The sequence below is a fragment of the Morus notabilis genome, unplaced genomic scaffold (assembly GCF_000414095.1).
Source record: "Morus notabilis unplaced genomic scaffold, ASM41409v2 Scaffold977, whole genome shotgun sequence".
NCBI lineage: Eukaryota > Viridiplantae > Streptophyta > Magnoliopsida > Rosales > Moraceae > Morus > Morus notabilis.
This window is the reverse complement of record NW_010356730.1, coordinates 289,495-303,984: the sequence shown is the minus strand read 5'-3', so window position 1 is coordinate 303,984 and position 14,490 is coordinate 289,495. Positions and strand designations below refer to the sequence as shown.

Below are 14,490 nucleotides of genomic sequence, written 5' to 3'. Positions count from 1 at the left end.
CGCAGCAAAGTCAAGCGCGCATGTCTCACTCTAGTGAAACGCCCCGCATGATTTATCGAATTCTGGTGGCTTAGAGCAGACCGAATTCAATAAGGAGTACATCGGTCGACTAAGATCACTTCTCGACTCCTTAGAGAAACCTAAGGCTACTTGAACCTCTCCAGTTTCTGAGTCGTTAACTTAGGGATAACTGACCATATGACCAGGCAATAGAAAAATCACCCATTGCTGACGGATCTCTGGCCACTATTGCCGACAAAGGAGATAGTCTTAAGTGCATCTCTAACCTTAAGAAATGTCCTAGTTGTTCCTAAACTCTCTACTAATCTTGTGTCTATTCATCAACTCACAAAGGATCTAAATTGCAGCGTGGTGTTTTCTCCTAATTTAATTTGTGTTTATTTCGGGAATAAGTCACAAGGTGGACGATTGGATGTGCTAAGGAAAGCTATGGACTTTACTATCTTGAGTTACCTAGTGGCCAAGTGAATAATGGGAGCCGATTACCTTTATGCTTTTTATCCATCAACACCTCTTACAATGAAGATCAAATTTGGCTTCATCACTTTTGATTAGGGCATCTTTCCTTTAGAGTTCTTAGTCTCATGTTTCTCTCTTTGTTTCGAAATGTTAATGTAAACAGTTTTCATAGCAATGTTTGTGAATTTGCTTAACATCAATGTGTTTCTTTTCCTTAAAGTAATGAAAGATTTTCAAGACCCTTTTCTTTGATCCATAGTAAATATTTGGGATCCTTCACGACTTCCCCACATTTTGAGAGCCTGATGATTTGTCTCGTTCATTGATGATTGTACTTTAGTTTTGAGGATTTATTTGTTAAATCGAAAGTCTAATGTGCGCAATATCCTTCCTATTTTCCACAAAATGATTCATCTCGTGTTGACACACCGCAACAAAACGGGGTGAAAAATGGCCATCTTTTAGCCACTGTTCATGCTCTTTTATTTCAGAAAACCGTTTCAAAAGTATCTCGGGGAAAAGCTAACTCACTGCAGTCGAATTCTATCTCGAGTCCTCGATTCTATGAGCTAGTGTTTTCTAAATACTTTACAGATTTCAAGTTGTCAACCAAATTAGCACCTAAAGTGCTGGGGTGCATCGCTTTTGTTCATGTTCATTATCATGGTTGGGGAAAGTTAGATCCTCGAATTTAGTGTTCATTTGCGACTATATTAGAGTCTGCATCTATTTAATTATTGTAATCTTGTTTGCCTTTTTAGAACTTTAAATTATAAGCATTATGATAAAGTTCAATGAGAATTTAAGGCTAGACCATCCCTCGTAACTAAAAAATGACGCCCCAAAAAAAGAAAAGAGAAGAAATGAAACGAAGCCTTGCAATCGGATTCAATAATTACCCATTAAATTATCCTATCCCAAACAAGTAGCCTAAAGTGTACATTACCGAATATGCACAACTGTGGACTGATAGACTGCAGCCAAAGAAAGAAAGCAATAGATAAAAAGAAACTGGAAATGTGAAAAAAAAGAAGAAAAACAAAAAAGAAAAGGAAAAACAACTCTGACAATCTGATAACTTTATGTATACAAACCTCAATAGTTCTCTAATATTATTCCTTGGGCCAGAAGGGGGAAGCTCTCAACAAGGTTTAATTTCAAATCCTATGCTCAACAAAGTTCGAGCTGATTCCATTGCCTTCTCGCCCCCAAGGTCCAAGGCTTCACCAGTCAACTCCCCCTCATTGTCCACTGACCATTGGGTTGAAGAGACTTGCTTTTGAATGGTCTCGGATTTCTTGACCTGCGTATTGTTCATGGAAGCAGGAGCAGCGGCGGCAACTAGAGGAGCACTTGGAAGGCCATGTCGCTTTTTCGGTACTGGCATGTCGTGGTCATGTATGCCCTTGTAGGTTATAATGACGGCGTTCATGTTGTCTACTGCCGTCTCGATATGCTTTCTTACAGGACAGCCAGCAGAAGTGCATCTATAGTAGTTTCTGAAAAATCATATTCAAGCAGACTATCGGTAAATGGAACTGAATCTAAAACAAACTGAAGTGGTCACTGAATCTTTAGTAAAAACTGAGAAATTAATTGCTTTACGAAACAAAATCTACACCAATCATATCTCGCAGGCACTTGCAAATACTCAAGATAGCAGCGAGTTTATGATGCACTATTCAACATGATTTTAGCGTAAGATGGATTGACTATTCATCCATATGTTATATTACTGATTAGACCTCCTTTCACAAAATCAGTGCAATCTGGAATTGCAAGCATTGTCTTAATCGTGCACAATTTTGAAGTAGAGAAAATTTTAACATCTAAGGCAAACCACACTTAATTAACCAGATAGAGGTAGAGCATTGAGAAAAATGAGACATAGACCACGCACCATATAACTCTAAACAGAAGCAGCATAAGTTTCACACACTAATCAATCATGTCAAAAATGCAAAGACAAAAAGACTACAAAGAAAATAACCATGGCATAGATATGCACCTCGGGTGAGGATTTCCCTTCACCATTTTCTGCCCATATTTCCGCCACCTGTATCCATCACCTGAAATTCCAACATCGCCAGCTGCATGCACGACGAATTTAGGCTTCTTGCTAGGTTTCAAGAGAGGCCCTGAATATTCCAAGTGACTTTTCTTCAATCTGGTCAGAACAAATTAAAACAAGAAATCAAAAAATCTCCTTTTCGAAGAAAGTGAAAGTTCATCAGAGAACAAATTGAGGTTTTCCAATTTCATTGTAGACTTGCCTTCGTTTTGTCTCTGGTTCATTGGCATGCTCCTCCTTGACCATAACTTCACCATTCTCATCAGAGTTGATTGAGTTCTGCCGTTTTCTTTCAGAAAACGGAGGTGTTTCATGTATACTTTCTTTTGCAGATGTGGATGGATCTGCATCTTTAGGGACTCTACACGGCTGTTTTGAAACTTTAGTTCCAGAAATACGCTCAGTGGATGAAGCCTTAGCTTCCCTTGCACTGTTGCTCTTTTTAGGAGGATCATGAGAATGCTGGCTTTTGTATACAATTTCTGTCACAGAGCCTGAGTGATCACAACATTCAATCTTTTTAGCATAGCACTCTGAATGTGTGCATTTGTAATAGCTTCGAGAACCTTCAGGACTCTTTACTTGCTTCTGACCATATTTCCGCCAGTTATAACCATCAGAAGAAGGGATCTTTAAGACAGAAATAGGAGATAGAGTTTTAAGGGATGAAGAGTTTTTCAGGTCTGCCTCTGTCTTACGAAGATCCTTTTCCTTTAATGGTGATAGTTTCTGTAGTGGAGTTGGACTTGGTGCAGATGAAATAGATTGGGTAACAGATGTTGGTGATAGCTCGTCGGACAAACGTCCACACACTATTAACTGCCTTTCTGTAGGAGCTTCAGCATCTTGGCCGATTGAGACAGCCTGATTTTCTTCATTAAGTACCTCAACTTGCTCCTGAGTAATAATTAAACAAAATTATAGAGTATAAAAAGAAAGAGACCAAATACAGTAGAGCATACATAAAAAGAAAGAGATAGAATCTGGAGCTATGGCAGTGAAAATTATGTAATTCAAGATGTAGTCATCACTATTTGGATTTTGTATCTTTACAACTAACATTGCTGCAAGGCAAACCTTCATGACTTATAGGTGTGAATCATATGTGGAAGAAGCAATTTAGCAAGAGGTAAGCTTTTCACCGCAAATTCCACAAGCTCAGAGACATCTGAATTAGTGTAGACCAAAGTTGAGAAGTAGCGATTACGCTGAATTTCATAACAAACTACGCAAAAAGAATCTTTATAATTAACAAGGTTGGGTGACTTTCATCAATCTTCTACAGCGTAAGTACTAAAAGCCCCACACCCAACAAGACAGGGCCCTTTTTATTCATACTCTCATAAATGTGAATACAAAGTTAGATAAAGAGGTGCACTCCATATATTTTCTTCATATTTAATCTCTTAGAACATGAAAAAGAAAGGAGTATGGAATTTCCAAAGACAAATTTTCATTGTACCAAGATGTTGATTTGTTCCGCTTTTATACATCATGCTTGGATAAATTATATCGGGTATATCATAACAAAAATATTTCTCCTTACCATGGATCTTCTTTAATCCACTACAAACAACACTTCCATCCAAAAAGAATTGAGTTTACTTCGTTTAGTTACATCCTCAAGACCTCAAAACTTTCCTGATTTTACTAAGATACGTGAATAAGAAATTTCCAGAGATTTTCAGCAAATTCTTTAGCGTGTCACAGCTGGTCTCACATTTATTCTAGATTCTAGGTTTATTTTTCATCTAAATCCACATAACAAATACAAAAGGGTCAAAGCTACCGACAAACTACCAGAAAATGTAACTTATTTCACCAAACACATCTGCCGAAAGGTAGAAATGATCAAAGAAAACCTCATTTTTGCTCAATTAACAAGTAAAACATGTAGTCAATATTGCTTTCAACTATCTCTTGGTATTATAACCCAGAACACTAATCAATAATATCAATAAACGGCGGAAAAAGCCAAAAACGACTAAAAATGAATTCCCCAAATTTCATACATGAGATGCATTTCCCAATTTTATATGTAGGTAAATAGAGTACAAACCAGAAAAATCATCACACGGGTTTTCAATTTCATGATAATAGATCCGAGAAACAGAGCCAAACAAAAAACACTCGAAATTCAGAAAAGAAAAAATAAAATGCCAAAATTTAAAAAAAAATAATCCAAAAATCAATGACTCACTTTGGATTGAGCTCCAGTGTTCCTCTTGGACGTACAATTCATCTGCACATCTGACAGATAAAAAAAAAAAGGAAAAAAAATCATTTTCCTTACTATAACAATTCCACAATACAAAACCGAAAAACCAAAAAGCTAAAAACTACCAGTACACTGATCCTTCTCTAACGACTCCAGTGAAGAAGGCAAAGCTAGGGTTTCCAATCGAGAGTCTTTGGAGTTCGGTTCTGAGCTCTGCAATTCGCCGTCTCGCAATTCGCGGTCTCTCTCCTCGTCACCTTCATCGCCTACTACCTCATCCTCCTCTTCTTCTTCTTCTTCCTCCTCATCCTCTTCTTCGTTTCGCTTTACGTTTTCCACTTCGAGAGCTTCGGAGCTCTCGTGCTCAGCCATGGCCGATTCTCTGCTCGAGAGAGAGAGAGGGTAAAGTGCCGAAATTGTTCGCTGTGGGTTTTATTTAAACCGTCGAAACGGGAAGAAAAACCCGAAACCGAAACGTAATTGTATGCGTTTCTTTCTCGGATTCTCTTATGTTTACGAAGGGGCTAGAGAGGGAGAGTTTTTTTGGAGAGAGAGAGTTGCTTTTGAAGAATGGAGATTTGGGGAGTGGGGGTATATATGTCTTTGACTGAGGTTGACTCTCAGGTGGTTTTCGTGAGGGTGTAACGGAAGCCGTCGATTCATCCGTTAAATCAGGTGCTTGGATCACCGTCGATCTTCCTGACTTGACGGTTCCTTTTGCGGCCGTCTGTTTCTGGTCTCTTTGACTCGGACATAAGGACCCATTTTGATACTATTTTATTTGGCCTGGGGAAGTGTGTTTTTCACTGACTTTTTTTTTTTTAATTTAAAAAAACTTGCCTATTAAAGACCTCTAATGTTCTTCTATTAACGGCTTATTACCCTTATTCAAGAAAAATAATCTGTGTGTAGAATTATGCACCATACAACAATGTATTTTAAGCCATTAGATGATGATTATAATTAGACCGTTGAATTATTTTGTTGTTGGGTCCCATTTACTAAAAACTACTTAAATCATCGTTCAATTTTAAAAAATTGTGGCACGACCAAAAATTGTTGATTGTATTATAGTTCTAACTTTTAGAAGAGCCAAAGGATTTTTTTTTTTTTTTAAATAATGGCTAGTATGTTGTGGCACATGTCCTACTATGAAGGCCAAATTGGACACAAGTTATTTAATCCAAGATATAATTTTATAAAGGAAAAATTTTAAGATTCTTTTTTGTCATATTTCTTAAAATGAGTCTCACAAGCAATGGAGATTTCTATTTTTGGAAATAGTATATTGGTAATAGAAAAATTATAGCATGTTCAATTATCTATACGCCTTTGGATGCGTGCATTTTTTAGTTAGTCGAGTGCCTTGAATTTTACTTTTGAAAAACTTGCGGCCTGTTCTTTTAGAGTGTGACTAGAGTGTGACTTGAGTATAATTTTTGAGTTGAATTTGAGTTATAATTTGAGTTAAAGTTGTAACTTGAATAAAATTGAATAAAGTTAGAACTTAAAAGAACGTGAACTTAAATAAAATTGTAACTTGAGTTTTAACTTTTTCTGAATTTTATTACAAAAGAACAACCTAGCATGTTTATGATAGGAGTGTCCTTAATTAATTACTAAGTGCTCATTTTTTTAATGCAAATAAAGTGCTTTTGCTTTTGGGATTACCAACAAATCACAGATGAATAGAAAGAACTAGAAAGTAGTTATGTCCCATTATAATATATATACCAGCCGCATATTCCAAGAATAATATATGTATTATATTGAAATTATTGATGGTGCCGGCATAGTAGTAAGAAATTACGCCAGGTAACGACTTTTCCCATTCATTGTGAACTGGTCCTCTTTTTGTTTTATTTGTGGTTCAAATAATTACTTTTAAGTGACTAACAACATCATTGATTCTCTCTCATTTACACAAATCGAGAAAAAAAAATGTTCATAATAAATTTAAAGGTTTTTTTTTTAAAATTATATCCTACATTTTAAAGTTATCAAAAAATAATATACCTTGTATTTTGAACTGTCACATTTATAACTTCAATTTTAAATTCATGTTACCTTTATATTTTTAATTTTTCTTAATTTTTTTCTTATTCTTGTTCTTTTTTTTTTTCTTTAAAGGTGTTTTTTTTTTAATGGTTGAAATTGATTATTGAACGAGAAAAATGTATGAATTGAGTACAAATTTGAAATCTAAAAGTATAAATGTGATCATTTCATCATCTCAAAATGTAGAGTATAATTTTGAAGGGGAAAAAAAGCCCTAAATTTAACAAGTGAATCTAAGGTAAGGAAATACGGTGGCATTGGAGAATGCAGCTTCAGCTGCTTAGTGAAGTTGGGGTGGAACAATTTTTTGGGTTATTCTCCAACCTCCTTTATATGTAACCATATTCTTTACACTTTCGCAAATGTTTTGGTCAAAAAGCTCTCTAAAAACTTCCCTTTTTAGGCTGACAACAATAAGAGACTTTCATGGCCTTAGCGAAAGAGATGACAATGTCAAATGTGCTCCACTAAACTTGTTGAATTTATGCTTTTCCAAACGAAACTAATACCTTAAGAAAGAAAGAATCAAGTACCTCTCTTTTAAAAAAAAAAAAATAAAGAATTTACCTTTAAGTGTATATAAATTTAGACATTTATTATTTACTCTTGATAAATATCTTTTTATTAGTGTAATTATTTGACTAAAAAGATTATGAATCAAGAAGGAAGGGTAAAAATCATGACTCATACACTTTTAAAGGGTATTTATCAAGATTATCCCTATTTTGTTAGTCTTTTGTTTTATTTTTTATATTTGGAGAAAAGTCTCTTAGTTTCACATGTAATTTGCATTTATAACCTTAATTTCTTTTTCAAAAAAAAAAAAAGAATTATATCTTTTAATACGCATCTCTCTTGTTTGTCTACTAAGTAAATTGAGAGAAAGTCTTACCTGCAAAAAAAAAAAAAGTGAAAGTTGTACCAATTGGGTTTGAACATATTGGCCAAAATTATGCTTGGGGCACTAAATGATTCCACAGAAACACTGGCGAGAACTATGCTTGACATTTGCTGGCTAGAAAGTTGCTTTATAGTGGCATCTCTGAGATGTTTATTTGCAACTAATCAAAATTAGGAAATCGTTAGGTGATTAAAGTTCACAGTGGATGCTACCTAGTTTACAACTCATGTGAAAAATATTATTTTACCATTACCCATCTAGACATATTTAAATTGTACCCCTAATTGTATGAGACAAAATAGCCTCTTAAACGCGGTGGACAGCTCAAGCTTGCATGGGCATGGCCAAGTTTGCAGCTAGCTCCCGGTCTAATTGACGTACTCCAAACACAATCTGCTTTCAGCTTCTCTCAGACTTGCTCTGGATTGTTGAGTGCACAATGATAACAAGATTGAGAGCTATTTTGATTAAACTTAGGCTCCGTTCATTTCGCTGATTCGAGTTTAAAATTTGAGTTTTCTACAGTAAAAAGCTCTCACAAGTAATCATATCTAACTTTTTTATTACAGTAAAAAGCTCTCACATAAAGACACATCTCAACTCGAATCAGCGAACTAAACAGACCCTTAGAATATTATAATTTTTCTCTCTAAAGCTTTGAAAATCGAATAGCACAAGAACTATTGATTGTATAGTACTGCCGATGGTTTTTCAAAGTAGTAATTTAGAAACCAAAGGACTGAAAAAGCATATTGAAAAATGATATCTATATCTACATATGTATATAATAGCCGTCAAGAAGTACTACCGATTGTGTGTGTTTGTGTAGTTTTTTCCATCGGGAAAAAAAAAAAAAAAGACAAGAAGAAGAAGAAGAAGAGAGAGAGACAACTCAAGACAGGTGGTGTTTGATATAAGGATTGGAATCAGAGTGATTTGAGTCTTTAGATTCAGAATCATGATTCATGATTTGAGTCTTTTAAATTCAGAATCATGATTCATGATTTGAATCATGATTCATAGTGATTGAAACATTTGTTTGGATGTGTATAGACATGATTCTGATTCTAACCTGAAATATGATTAAAACTAGTGTTTGGTTGTCTTATTTTCTGATTTTGAACCATGCCCAAAATAAGAACCAACTTTTGGCCTTGTAAATTATGTTAGGTGTAATTTAAAAGAATATAATTTTAAAAAATGAAATATTAGAAAAAAAAAACAAAATATTAGAAAAAATAAATTAAATGCAAAAAATTATATCTCAAAATTATAATAAGTTAAATGACAAATAAATGAAAAAAATGTGCCAATAGCCAAAAAGTAAGACAAATAACAAGCATTCAGATTGAAAAGAGAAATTATTCACATAATACAAACGTATATTACGAACGTCAATAATTTTATGCGAATATAATGGATACATGAATATGAAGTAATAGAGATAGAATCTCATTGCTTATATGTACTTTCAACCTTATCCCACACAGCTTCTTTGGTATTCCACTCACATTTCATTCGCAAGGCGATCCTTAAAACGACCCATCTCTGAACAACTAACACTACCTACCGTTACAACTAGCCCTTCAGGACATTGCCATCATTATCATCATCATCAAATTCATCATCATTGTTTGGATCTATTTCACTTACAAATAAACCATCACGGTGGTATTGACTTAAAACGGGTCATCCTCATTAACTATGAGAATGAAATTATGTAGTATTGCACAGGCAACTAGAATCTTCACTTGTTTATTAATTGGATATGTATTATTAGGCAACCTTAGGATAGGGAACCTAGTCTTTCAAATCCTAAATGTTCGCTCTATAAACTTTCTCAATGATGAGTGTTTGTAGTTAAAAATATCCATAGGTCTGTGAAATCCACCGCTTCTCTTTTTGTAATCAGGCAAATGGTAAGTCTCACCTCTGTACGGAGCGAGAAAAAAATCATTGTTCGCATACGCCGCATCAACAAGATAGTATTTTTCTGGGCAACAAATCTAAATTAGGCTACAAATTGGGGCCCATAACAATAAATAGCCATAAGTAGGAAGACATTATGAAGTGTAACCTAGTGGGGGACATGGGAACTGAAACCTAGGATTTTCAAGCGCATCCACGAGCACTCGAGCATCGTGGGCTGAGCCTTCCCAACCGGATAATATGTATGTGAACTTCATATCAAAGGAGCATGCTGCCAATATGGTCTGGGAGTTCACACCCTTTCTATTTTGATAAGCCGTTGGATTATGAACACTAATTGGTGTACAAGGTACATGAGTACCATCAATTGCGCCTACACAGTCCTGACCATTTCAAGTAAAAGTTTTGCACATAAGTATAATATAAACATATTTATCAACGTATATTTAAGAAGACCAATGATAGATAGTTAAAAAATTAGATGTAAAAGAGCAACACAACTTACGTTGAACCATGTACCGTATCTCTGACGGTTGGCACGTAAAAATTTAAGAACTTTGTCATAGTTTGGGGGCTTAATGAAATCATCACGTAGTGCACAAATAGCATCTAAAACTTAAGTAAACCTGCGTTATATGGTCTTCCCAAAATGTTACCATGCGTCTTGTGATTCACGATTACTTTGACTTTGTGCAACGATTGTTAAGAACACAAATAATTGTTCAGGTACGCTCATATTGTATAAGGATTGTAACAAATCTCTCTTAGTTAGTATTTCACAAAGAATCATAAAATCACATGGTCCCATACGTACCTTGTTAAACATTACAGTCTCATTATTGTTTGCTAATACTCATTTACCTTGTCCATACTCTTTAAAGAAGAAATGTGCATCGGCCTTCTTACTTTGTCGTTAGAAAAATTAAACGGCTCCAGCTGTGGCTGCACCTATTGCGGTCATAAACCTCCGTCGGTGCCTTCAAGACATTCTTCTATTTCGTTCCTCATTTTCAAGCTGCATCCTGCTGGTTCACAATTTAACATATGACATACAAATATAACTTTTAACATTGTCATTAAGTTAAACACAAATAAATGCAATATCCCAGAAAAATTCCTTCTACGTCAGCTTAGAAACTAAAGATAAGACAACCTAAAGACGACAGCACAACTTGCTGTTAAGCTCAACTAGCAAACGTCAAAAGCATAAAAACAAGTCTATGTCCACAAACAGAAGCTTGTCATCAATTTAAAAAATGAATGTAAACCGGCTGACTTTGCTGGGTGTACTCAGCAACACAGTCTCAAACAATAGTACACAAGACAGTCTCATACAATAGTACACAACATAGTCTCATACAACAAAGAATGAAAGTAAACCGATACACCAACAAAGAGTGAAATAAGGCTTACACTCGACAATATGGTACTAAACACTAATCTGTGATCCAATATTAAGGGAAAATCGACCATTTAATATAACTTAACTCTTAAATAGAAACAGGGCACCAAACATTTAAGTGCTAGGTGGATTGGTATAAGGGTTTGAAGGCTGGTGGAATGGATTAGGGGGCTGGCTATAGGGGTTCAATGGCTGGTGGAAGGAATGTTGAGGCTGGTTGTATGGATTTGGCCCGGGAGAGAAGTTCTAAGGCAGCTGGCTATATGGATTAGGAACCTGATAAACAAAGAGAGTTTTTGGCACGTCAACGAAGTCGTTTAAGAAGGCCCTCCTAATGGGATCACCCAGTTTATGCCAAACTGGCCACCACGTGGCAGATGCCATTATTTTTTCGAAGGCATAGGCTTGCGTACGCGGGTCAATTCCCATTTCCGAGAGCAATGCTAGGATGATATCCGCTTCACTTGGTCCATTGACAGTGTTGTTACTCGGTAGGCTCTCTTTGCTTGAACGAATGTCCTCTCGCAAATCGTCGCGCATGTCCCTAACCATATCAAGCAACTTCTCTCATGAACTGTCATTGGATTTGCGTGACCTTTTCTAATTCTTTCTAATCACTCATGAAGATGAGGCAACATTGGTCACATTTCACCTTCCAAAACTTTCCACGCGGTTGCGAAGCTCAGTACGAATCTCGTCATCATCATTGTTTTGGTAAGGAGCATTCTGGTAAGGTTGTGGTTGTTCATCCCCAGCAGCAACATCATCCATTGGCTCTACTTGCGCGGCAGGTTGATATGCACCTGAACTAGACGCCATAACTCTTGAAGGGAAAACGGCCACCAAGTACGTCTCATTTAGCTTCTAACCATGAGTGAACAATGTTTTCGCTTCACGATGTCTCTAACAAAATTAGAATGAAATTGGTAAGTTTGTTACACTTAATTACAAAAGTGTAACCTCTAACTATTATGACTACTGGAGGAGTAATGAATCACACATATTACCTTGCAAAGAGATGTCTGCAGTTCCTCCGAGCATGTGAAAGTTTTACTGATAGGATCCCACCCTACTCCTGTATGGTTTTGCAGCATTTTATACGTTGTGTAAAGGTTGCCAAGTCGGCAGCTTTTCTCCCTCAGCCACTCACCGTCGGGTACATATCCATCGAAAAAAGTGGCCATCTGAACAGCCCATTGGTTGTAGTCACGAGAATCTAGTAGCTTCCCGTGGTTTGTGTCATTGTATTCGTATAGTCGCTCAAGTAGAAACGCCTCTGCAGCGGGACTCCAATACAATGACCTCTCATCTGGATTTTTCCTAGGCATCTACACACGCATAGGACAAGCAAGAGGAGTCCAATGCGTGCAAAAACAGGGCACAAACTTACAACGACAATTTAAGCGAAACCACCAAAAAAATTCACAACCAAGAACATGAAAGAGAAGCCACCGACAATTTAAGAAGCAAAAATAGTCCACCATCACACCACACAAGACAAAAAAAACCTTCTAATATAATCAAGACACTCAAGGAGCGACACATTGTGAAATTTATGTGCATACTAAGAACCCAATCACGTATCTATGCTTCTTATTACACAACAGCAACAAGAACTTAAAGAATGCTGCAAGGAAAATTTTATGTGCATTTTATGCTCTGTATATGATTATAATCATATGAATGTAAACTTTTAGTGCATTTTAATTTTAGATGTAAAATGCTTTAAAGGATGCTTTACTTGTTCCTCAGGCACATACTTTGTAAAGTTATTTTGTGTAAAAAACCTATTTTGGTGTGTTTCCAATGTTAGCATCTAATTAAAATTCCTTGATTGATGTATCTGTGTGCTTGTTTTGGTACTATGCTAGAAAACAAAGTGATTACGGTACAAGAATGGTTTCCATATTATGTAACTTTTTATGTGATTCATTATCTTCCATTTTGTTTTTGTTGATTCATTATCTTTCAAATGCATCTATCTGCCGAGTTTAGCTTCACTTGTTTCAACCGAGTATTTCACAAAATTAAGAAGTATATCTATTACCATTTTTTTGAAGTCCTATATGGGAGACCCTAGATCCACCAAAAATTTGTTTAACATCACTCATTTACAGTGCCATCAACTTAAGCAGTAAAGTGAAAACAGAGGAAGCAAATTCAATCCTCTCGTGACACACAGCAAACTAATCGGCCATAAATCAATTCACTTCCTTATATGTACACAACACATAAACACCAACAAAAGAACGAAGGTGCAGGCTGTTCGAAAATTTTCCCCCAACTACAACCCATACAACACAAGATGCTATATTCTACCTACAGAAATTTCATTCACAAAAACAACTATCCATGCTATAATCTATTGATAGCACATTCATAGAAAGCCCTAAACCCAATCAGTTCCCTCTATATCATTTTCATGCATCTGACAAAATGTAAAAGAGAAAAACCACACATGCTGCCGTTCGAACATATCCCATTCCAGGTATTGATCTTTACACACAAATTGGAAAATAAAGTGAGGGTGACATACCCTCACCGAGTTCGAGTCCGACGAGGAGATGAAGGACACCGCCGGCAGAGCTCCAAACACAGATGGACTTTTGTAAATTCCTCGTTTGTTTCCTCTCCGGTGAAGGCGATAAATGGCCTTACCTTGGTAGTATCGGCGAAATTGGTACCAAATGTGGAGCTTCCGTCGATTGTTCACAATCACTCGAGCACTTGAAGCATTTCTCATCAACTCCAGAAGAGGAGTCCACCATGGGTTGGGCTGCTTAAGAGGAGTCCGCCGTGGGTTGGGCTACTTAAGAGGAGTCCACCGGGAAGAGGAGCAGAAACCGAAAGAAAAGAGAGGAGAAAAACTGGAAAGGCTGAGGAGATGCTCAGCAAACTCATTCGAGAAACGCACAGAGAAAGGGTGGAGATTCTCTGGCCAAGGGAAAAATGGTCGGTAGAGTGGTGGGGGTCATTACTCGGGGGGAGCACATAGGGACACTGTGCTCTGATTTGGGAACGGGCTGAATCAGGGCCCTCCCTGATTTTGGAATCAGGATCCAAAGTGATCCTAAAAGTAACTTTTGATTTTGGGCCAGCTCCGTGATTTTGGGCCTCCAAACGTAGATTCTCCCACGTGACCCAGAATCCTGATTCGGAATACAGCTTCCAAACGGCACCTTATTTATTAAAGTTCTGAGATCTTTTTAGTGAATTTCAAAGTCATAGTATTCAAATTTACAACTCATCTCAAAACAATGCCTCAACACTAGACAATACATGCACAGGTACATAACCACTGAGTTAGCAACAAATATGGAAGGTAGTTTCTAAAAGGCACTCTGATAATAAAAACATTCTTTTAAATTTGAAGGTCGTAAAATCAAGTCCTTGAAAAATATGAAGGAAAAGAAAGGCAAGGTAAATTGGAA

The 14,490-nt window shown here is 36.4% G+C and overlaps 2 protein-coding genes across 3 annotated transcripts; both read right to left on the bottom strand.

Moving 5' to 3' along the window:
* Nucleotides 1-1,344: 1,344 nt before the first annotated feature.
* Nucleotides 1,345-5,289, bottom strand: LOC21393236 (probable WRKY transcription factor 32). 2 transcript variants are annotated; one of them, XM_024161221.1, is made up of 5 exons: nucleotides 4,895-5,289; nucleotides 4,752-4,801; nucleotides 2,754-3,448; nucleotides 2,489-2,647; nucleotides 1,345-1,979 (listed from the first exon to the last, which is right to left on the bottom strand). In XM_024161221.1, the coding sequence occupies exons 1-5, from the start codon at nucleotides 5,139-5,141 to the stop codon at nucleotides 1,622-1,624; spliced, it is 1,509 nt and encodes a 502-aa protein (XP_024016989.1). In that variant the 5' UTR covers nucleotides 5,142-5,289; the 3' UTR covers nucleotides 1,345-1,621. The 2 variants fall into 2 exon arrangements, with proteins under 2 accessions (XP_024016989.1, XP_024016991.1); XM_024161223.1 differs by having other exon boundaries at nucleotides 4,901-5,289.
* Nucleotides 5,290-10,921: 5,632 nt separating this feature from the next.
* LOC112090298 lies at nucleotides 10,922-14,023 on the bottom strand. Its single transcript, XM_024161262.1, has 3 exons — nucleotides 13,596-14,023; nucleotides 12,067-12,387; nucleotides 10,922-11,962 (listed from the first exon to the last, which is right to left on the bottom strand). The coding sequence occupies exons 1-3, from the start codon at nucleotides 13,800-13,802 to the stop codon at nucleotides 11,924-11,926; spliced, it is 567 nt and encodes a 188-aa protein (XP_024017030.1). The 5' UTR covers nucleotides 13,803-14,023; the 3' UTR covers nucleotides 10,922-11,923.
* Between the last annotated feature and the right edge of the window lie 467 nt (nucleotides 14,024-14,490).

Excerpts from the sequence above, each read along its gene's own strand:
- LOC112090298 (XM_024161262.1), bottom strand. The coding sequence starts at position 13,802 with ATGAGAAATGCTTCAAGTGCTCGAGTGATTGTGAACAATCGACGGAAG. Across the intron at positions 12,388-13,595 it reads CGGACTCGAACTCGGTGAGG|ATGCCTAGGAAAAATCCAGA; the intron begins GTATGTCACCCT and ends ATGCGTGTGTAG. Across the intron at positions 11,963-12,066 it reads TGCAGACATCTCTTTGCAAG|AGACATCGTGAAGCGAAAAC; the intron begins GTAATATGTGTG and ends TAATTTTGTTAG.
- LOC21393236 (XM_024161221.1), bottom strand. The coding sequence starts at position 5,141 with ATGGCTGAGCACGAGAGCTCCGAAGCTCTCGAAGTGGAAAACGTAAAG. Across the intron at positions 2,648-2,753 it reads GAACCAGAGACAAAACGAAG|ATTGAAGAAAAGTCACTTGG; the intron begins GCAAGTCTACAA and ends TGTTCTGACCAG. Across the intron at positions 1,980-2,488 it reads AAGGGAAATCCTCACCCGAG|AAACTACTATAGATGCACTT; the intron begins GTGCATATCTAT and ends ATGATTTTTCAG.